The sequence below is a fragment of the Engraulis encrasicolus genome, chromosome 24, assembly GCF_034702125.1.
Source record: "Engraulis encrasicolus isolate BLACKSEA-1 chromosome 24, IST_EnEncr_1.0, whole genome shotgun sequence".
Lineage (NCBI taxonomy): Eukaryota > Metazoa > Chordata > Actinopteri > Clupeiformes > Engraulidae > Engraulis > Engraulis encrasicolus.
In genome coordinates this window covers 8,176,236-8,184,676 of record NC_085880.1, presented here as the reverse complement: position 1 = coordinate 8,184,676, position 8,441 = coordinate 8,176,236, and the positions used below count along the sequence as shown (strand labels likewise).

Here is an 8,441-nt window from a genome sequence, read left to right as displayed (position 1 = left end):
CAATTGAAGCTCATGGAACTTTTTGTTATTTTATTTGAACTAAAGACCAGCATTTCAGCAGCCATAGCCACGTCAGCAGAGGTATGGCACAGTGCCACCACCTAGTGGACACTACCCAGATCTTTCTCAGGTTGACACATTGCTGTCACTCAGTATGAAGTCATTTTGTTTTCTTCAAAAAAAGCACTATGCTTATTATCAATTGACATCACATGCAAAGTTTATTCTGGACAATATTTTAAAATAATTCTGTGGTGGCTAAATGATCGGTGGCTTAATATCTATACAGAATATGTAATGTAATGTTGTAATGTTGAATAGCAAGTCACTGTTTGTGCCTAAATTATAATGATGATGATTGTCATTTGGGTTTCATACAGCATCCAGAAGTGTTGCACATACATTACAGGCAGCATTTCCCAATGTCAAGTCTTCTAGCCTTGGTAGTGCGTGAAACGCCTAGTGATTGGATACTCTGTGGACTTCACCAAAGAGTATCCAATCACTGGGCGTTTCACGCACTACTGAGGCTAGAACACTTGACATCGGGAAATGGTGACTGTGTTGGTTGATGACAGATATGGAGAGAGAGTCACATTATGTCATATTAGGCTTGACAAGAATTCTGATCGCGTGCGTACATGCATGTGTGCGTGGGTACTGTGTGCATGGCATTTTGCACAAACTACACTTAATATACCATAGAAATGAATTTAAATACTCACCCAGTACTAGGTTTTTGTTATGTCATTTTGAAATTTCCTTTTTTCAATAAAATGTCAATGACTATTTTCACTCACTTTCACCACTCACCCTCATCTTGTACATGCTCCGATGGCAGAGCTTTGACAGCTGCGATCTTTCCCTGCCCCCTTAAAACCCTGGTGGCGACATCTTAAGCGTCTGGCATCCGCTCCTGTACAGTAAAACCTTTACTACATCCTTTGTTGGGTCTGCCATTTCAATTCAGCAGACGTAGCCTCTTGTTGCCCTAACACACAGCCGCCCGGTGTCAGAAAAGGCGGAGAAACCACTTGACCCCCACAGGAAGCAGTGTGTGGCTTTCGTCTGGTCAGATCAAAGTGTCACTGGGTGAATGCATTTGATTTAGTGCCGTAATCCGTAATCAGATTACGGCAGGCTCTTACCGTGCCATTGCTTACTGCAGATTACACCCCCCGTGGGGAAGCCAGATTAGGGGCCATGAGATACACGCAGGCCCCTGTGGTCTCTCCATCAGCTGTTTTGTCTTTGTGAACTAGAATAGTTAATGGCGTTTTTATCTATCTAGGGTTTTATCTTGGCATTTACATACAATATAAAAACATATTCCAAGTATTATGTTTCATTCGAAACGATTTCAACCATGTCCAGTTTGCATTGTGTCTGTAAAAACACATGCCAAGTCCAGTCAATGGAAATGGTTGTCGTGTTCTCATGTCCTGAGTTTGAAATGCTCTGTATTGGGTCTCTGATGCGTGATCATGAGCCTGTCATGAAATGAGAAAGCCTTTTAAAATGTAGACCACTTTATAGGATTGATATTATATGATTTGGTCGGGATGCCAAATGTACTGCATGACAAAGGAGCATGGTCATCTGCGCCTTTGATCTAAAGAGTTGTTTCGCCTGCCAGCACTGTACTGCCAGGCACTGTGCTTTGAAATGCATAGTCCATAAACTTGTCTACAGTGCATATTCACATAATGTGCCATGTTGCTGTGTCCTATTTGTTGTTTAAAACCTGTCCAAAAATATACATCCTATGTTAACAATCACCCATTGTCTAGCAATGTACATGCAGTAGTGCATAGAGGGCAATGGGATGAAGTCTAGAATACTTCTGCAGCTTTTCAGGCCTTACTGTACAGTAGATACCTTTATGACATTCATATCATTCAGCACAATAAGATGTAAATGGTGCCGTCAATTGCACATTAATGGAGCTAAACTACTACAGCACTCAATGGCATTTGAAAAAGCAGATGTTTTTTTTATGCAAAGCCTTTTGGGAGGGAAAAACAATTCTGCAATCTTCTTGTCACTATTGGCAGCATACGCTGTCAAGTATGCCACATGTAAAGCCACTTACTGTCCCAAAATGAGGATGTCACAGTAGGTGGGTACAGCAGGGGGTTGTGGGTACTGTTGAAAGGGGCTTACCAGCGATGGAATGTCATCTCAGTGAACCATGTAATCCAAAGGCATTATTTTTTTAATACTTGAGAAATACAATGCAGTATGTAATCTGGATATTTTTGTTATTAAGAAATGCAACAAAACCTAATCTAAATAGTACTACATTGTGTCATATGTCACACAATCAAATCAGAGATTTAATATGAAGAAATCCTTAGGTTTACAGTAAGGTTTTACATAAGTGGTATGCATGTGTGTGAGAGAGAGAGACCATAATGACAGGAATATCAGTACTACTTGTGTGTGCCAAAGGACCTCAATATCTACCACATTGAGCATGTTCGCAATGGCGCACACAGCTGTATTCTGCGCTGTGCAGCGGGCATGGGCACTTCGCCATTACAATACATTCGTGTTAGAATATTCTAATAATAACATCATGTGACCTAAATGAGTGAGACTACATCATTGAAACAACATTCCACTACTATTCATCTTGCAAGTCTTTGAGCAGGTGTGTTTGTGTGAGACAGAATTTGAGAGATTTGTGTGTTCAGCATGCCTGAAATGTGGTTATAGTATATATATATGACATGGTGTTGGGAGGAAGTGTGTGTGTGTGTGTGTGTGTGTGTGTGTGTGTGTGTGTGTGTGTGTGTGTGTGTGTGTGTGTGTGTGTGTGTGTGTGTGTGTGTGTGTGTGTGTGTGTGTGTGTGTGTGTGTGTGTGTCCAGTTGTGGTGGTCTCTTGTGTCCAATTGTGGTAGTATCTCTGTTTGTTACCACCACAACGGAGGTTGTGTTTTCGGTTGCGTTGGATTGTCTGTTTGTTTGTCTGTCTGTCTGCTTGTTTGTTTGTCAGCAGGATCTCAAAAGCTTATGAACGGATTTGGCTGAAACGTTGTGGAGCTGTTGGAAATGACCGAAGGAAAAAATGATTAAATTTTGGTGGTGATCCAGATCACAAACTGGAACCAGGACTTTTTAAAAGATTCTTCGCCATTGCTAGCCCACAAATCTAGACGCCCCTAGTGACAGCAAATTGATTTGCGGGACAGGGCGACTTTTGACACTCTTGTTTCTAACTCCACAAAAAGAAAGCAATAAAAACAGGGTGTAACATAAATGTTCTATCAAACAGCTTGCTTGGCGGAGGTCTGCACTCTCAGATTGCATTTCTAGTTTTTGTATGTGCCTAGTAGTGTCTCTGTCTGATCGTGTGTGTCTAGTAGTGTCTGTTTATGTGTGTTCGCAGTTGTGGTTGTGTGTGTTTGTGTGTGTCTAGTGTTGTCTGTGTCTGTGTATGTGCGTCCAGTTGTGGTAGTGTCTGTATGTGTGTGTTTCCAGTTGTGGTGCACTTGTGATGCATGTGTGTGTGCAGTAGGTGTGTGTGTGTATGTTATGTGACGTGTTGGTGGTATGTGCAGGATGGCAGCGGGGCTCTGCATCGCAGCGGCTCTCTGGGGAAGCTGAGGGACGTCCTCCGGCGCAGCAGTGAGCTCCTGGTCAAGAAGCTGCAGGGCAACGGCCCCGACGAACCACGCAGCAGCAGCAACAGCAGCAGCAGCAGCCCCAGGTACTGTACTATGCTAGAGTATCATTTATTGATCCCAGGGGGAAATTAAGGTGTCACGTAGCATACACACATACATAGATACTAAAATACATTGCCCACCACCAGACATTACATAAAATAACCATATATAGCTCACTGTTACATACATTTAGCCAAGGCATCTCTCTCTCACACACACTCTCACACACACACACACACACACCAAATTATAAAGTGTCCACAGTGTCACATGTGCCTTACTTGAATGGCACATATAAGCCAAGGTACTGTACTGTACTGTACTGTACTGTGTCGCCAGCAACCTGGCCCCCTCTACCAAGCCGTATTATACATAGAGATTCTTTATTAATCCCAAAAGACCCTTAAAATTATGTATTAAAAAGGAAATTGGAGATGATCTCGATACAAGCAGCAATTAACATGGTCAAATGCTGTGCCACGCTTTATAGATAGCTTGTTCTGACTCTGGGAAGCAGTGGTGGTGTTCAGATTTATTATATGATCCATAGGGATAACTGAGTGTGATTGTTTCAGTGTATTTCTGTAGTCCCTGAACAGAGATTGGGTGACATTTTTTTTATCACAGCAAGCACAATATATGACTGTTTTTTTAAATAATTACAACAGCAATTATTACAAGCACTCAGTGGACTGATCAGGAGTGCATTTGCTTGCTGTGTTATAATAATAACAGTGATTATTATTATTATGTAATTCATATACACTGTATATATGTATATTTGTAGCCTGAAGTCATTTTGCTCTTGGTTGCTTTTGAATTGAATTGCCTTGATGTGAGTTAATTGCAGAAAATAAAATGAGTATCTGATCTAATGTAATCTAATTATGCTCTTATGTTATCGACAGCATGAAGAGAGCGGCCTCCCTCAATTACTTAAACAAGACCAATGAGGATCCCTTCCAGGTATTTATTGAGCAAGACCAATTTGAATGTGTGCTCAGTAGGGCTGCACGATATCAGAAAAAAATTTGATACTCCATAACAGCATGCAATACCTCAATAACGATATTTAAACAATCTGTAGAAATATAGCCGGTTGTTTTTCTTGTCTCTAATTTGTCTGTCTGTATGGGAGGCGTGGCTTTGGTCATGACGGGCTTCTTGCGCATTTGTTGATATTCAGCTAGAAATTGGACTGCACAGTAATGTTTTACTTGTTAGCGATAATGAAGTCTTTTTCGCGATACGCATATCGCCACTCTTGATATCGCGATTTCGATACATTTTCTATATATTGTGCAGCCCTAGTGCTCAGTCAGGTCTGCTTAACATGCAAAAGCGGTGTCACACTGAAGCAATCTTGTTGCATTGAAAATGTAATGACACTATCTTTGCCTTGTTTAATGCAATAGCATGTTCATTTGTAAATCAAGCGCTTCAGGTGACAAAAATGAGAAAACATCAGCATGATATCAATTGATGGTAATATTATAGAATGTGTATGTCATTCACTATAATTCTTTCACACACACACACAGACACACACACACACAAAAGATGAGGCGAGATCTTGATGTCTCACATGTCTCACGCTTGATAAAAAAAAAGAAAGAGAATGAAAGATGTACACACACACACACACACACACAGTTCCTCACAACACCACGTCGTCACACACAAACACGAACACACACACACACACACAGACACACACACACAAAAGATGAGGCGAGATCTTGATGTCTCACATATCTCACACTTGATAAAAAAAGAAAGAGAATGAAAGATGTACACACACACACACTGGCACAGCAATCCATTGTTAACGTTTCCTCCTCTCTCCCTCCTCAGCAGAGCCCGGTGGGTAGGCGCCTGAGGGACAGCCGAGGCCTGAGCTCCAGCAATGTGGACCTCTACAGCAGCAACTAGAGAGGAGCTCCTTCCACACACAACCTCAGCTGTGTGTGTGTACGTGTGTGTGTGTACGTGTGTGTACGTGTGTGTGCATGCCTGCATGTGTGTATGCGTGCCCCTACGCTCAGCTTCCTGTGTGCCAAGACCCTCATTTGAGAATGCCGTCTCTTTTGCCATTTACGTCTTATGAGCAACTACGTATACGTATATCAACCCAAAGACCAGCTACTGAACTCTCCAAAAAAAGACTATTCCAGAAAGATGTGACACCTTCTTCTACCCACTTTGGACGTTGCACATGGAAGTGTCCAGAAGAATGTTGATGATGGTTGCTGATTTTTTAAATAAACTACCATCTGGTATGGCTGCTAGCCCCATGGTAGCTTCACATGGTTACATGGATCATCACCATCTGTGGTAATAATCAGGTTACATGCTGACATCCATTTTAGGTAATTGTTTTGTTATGCATCGTCAAATATCTTTCAAACGCACACATACCCAAACTGCAAGTCTATTGTGTTTTATTTCTGGGTTACGGTACTGTTTTCTAGTATTGTGTTTTCTCTGATAAGTGTATTAGATTTTAGACTTTGTCGTTTTTTATCTTGGATTTTAAGCCATTGTTTTAGTTTTCATTAAGCATTGAATCCTGACATTTGCCTTTACTCTTGTGGGTTGTTCAAAATGAATTTCCAGACATGCATGTTACATCTAATGAGTGTTTTGTATGTATATCCTTGATCATGAATTCTGAACCCTCACCCACGCATGTCAGCGTGAGATTTCACTGCAGTGCGCGAAGCACAAGTGAGAGAAAGTCAGTTTAATTTGTTCTCTCTGAGGCCTTGCTGTAAATGACACATGTAGCCATGGTAACACAAATGGAGTCTACCTTGTGTTAGCGCTGGCTGTTTTTAGCAGTAGCCTTCTAGGCTGCATGTGTACAGTAGTACTGTATGACAAACACATTGCCTGAGGTCTCCACTGATATGGGAAAGCTGTTTGATGACGATTGTTTGCTTATTTGTTTCTTTCTCTTGTATATTTTTTTCCCCATGGTTTATTATGTTGATATTTTTTTATTACTTTCATAAGGTGCAATGTGAATACAATACAATCAGTGGTGTAGTCTACGTAGAACACGGGTATACGGAGTATACCCACTTCTAAATTTCAGGGATTTCAGTATACCCACTTAAAATTGATTGATCCATTATTTTGAATAGCACAAATATATACAGTATACCCGCTTCAAAAAATGCTCAAATATACAGTATACCCACCATAAAAAAGTAGACTACACCACTGAATACAATCTGATCCAAGATGTAGGCCATCAAATACATCAGAAAACCTAGGACAAACTAAACCTACAAAACTCCCATGTCTTACACAATTTCTTCCTAATTCAACAGCCTTTCTATGAAAGATTTTAAAATGCCCTCAGCCTACGGTATATGCAATTAAACTAACTTTAAAATGGGCCAGAATCCTAGAGCTCACTCAGCTCTGCTTACAGTAGGAGTAGAACTGGGCTCCCTCTGTTACAGTGCTTGTCGTTGTACAAGAATGACGACATATCGGCGGGAAATGCTTAATGTGTATTTTCCCCTTGGTCTTCTGGTTCACATTCTGAACTTTTTGTAGTAGTACGTTATGATTAGCTCTACCTTTTTTCCTGTTACATGCAGTGCACATTTTGAGAGATAGACTGAACATTCTGTTAGATCCCTTTGAACGTGGACAAACGGTTGATCAATCAATGACTGTTTTTTAACCTGCGCCTGTTAGTTTCCCTTTTTGTCAGTGTTGCTATTCCCTTAGCTTGCATTAGATGGCAATAGTGAGTTGAACATTAGCCCGGCAGCAGATCAGGTTTCATCAGAGGCCGTGTACTGTGGTGGGCCACCCACACTTGCCTATCGTGAGATTCATTCAGCCATGCTGTCATAATGCTGCAGGACTTAAACTCCATCATAGTACACACACAACACCCACTCAAATACTAAGTTTGTCTCTGTCTGCATAGAAGCACAGAGTTGGAGACTTATAGCTTTAGGGTTACAGTAGCTTGCATTTTGAATGTAGTAATATAAGATTTTGCAGGCTTTGTTTTCCCCTGTCATCTTGTGGTTTATCAATGGACTTTCTCTTGTTATCGTTTGTTGTTAACTGAAATGTATCTATATGGGAAAACATGATATCTGTAGGTCTTAAACTAGAATAAATGTGTAATTCATAGGACTGACTTGAATATCGGCTTCAGAGGAAATGTGCATAATATGAATTGTCTTTAGCATTTAAAAAATGTAATGTACAGTATGTAGAGGTATGATGGCGCATAATAATGTATATGTTTATAAGCCTGATCAGGGATTCATTGAGCTAATGTAGTATCTTTTATTATTTTTAGCCATATGGGTACATAGGACTGGAGATACTACAAGGAGTACAGTTACATTAGGAAGGCTGTGAACTTTGTAGAGGATGCATATACAGTACTCTAACAATTGAGGTACAATCCACCAAGAAGTCAGTGACAAAGTGTAGGCCTAGACTGTTCTGTTGTGTACGATGGGAGAAAGTGGACTGATTTAAAGCCAATAAATAATGTATGTTTTGTTTCTTTTTGAGTGTATTTGTCCTTCCTTGATGAATAATGCATTAAGTGTGCATGCACAATTGCGCAAACACATATTTATTCTCTCTCTCTCTCTCTCTCTCTCTCTCTCTCTCTCTCTCTCTCTCTCTCTCTCTCTCTCTCTCTCTCTCTCTTTCTTTCTCTCTCTCTCTCCCTCTCTCCCTCTCTGAGACACACACACACACACACACACACACTGGGGGGGGGG

General features: G+C 40.8%; 1 protein-coding gene across 3 annotated transcripts in view; it reads left to right on the top strand.

Annotated features, from left to right (window-relative positions):
* Positions 1–8,218, top strand: part of klc1b (kinesin light chain 1b) — a 67,435-nt gene extending 59,217 nt beyond the window's left edge. For 2 of the 3 annotated variants that reach the window (XM_063191727.1, XM_063191728.1), the window contains exons 15-17: positions 3,565–3,713; positions 4,581–4,638; positions 5,527–8,218. In XM_063191727.1, the coding sequence (XP_063047797.1) occupies positions 3,565–3,713; positions 4,581–4,638; positions 5,527–5,604 (285 nt within the window). In that variant the 3' untranslated portion in view covers positions 5,605–8,218. The remainder of the gene's footprint in view (positions 1–3,564; positions 3,714–4,580; positions 4,639–5,526) is intronic. The other variant, XM_063191729.1, reaches the window with a different exon arrangement.
* Positions 8,219–8,441: the final 223 nt, after the last annotated feature.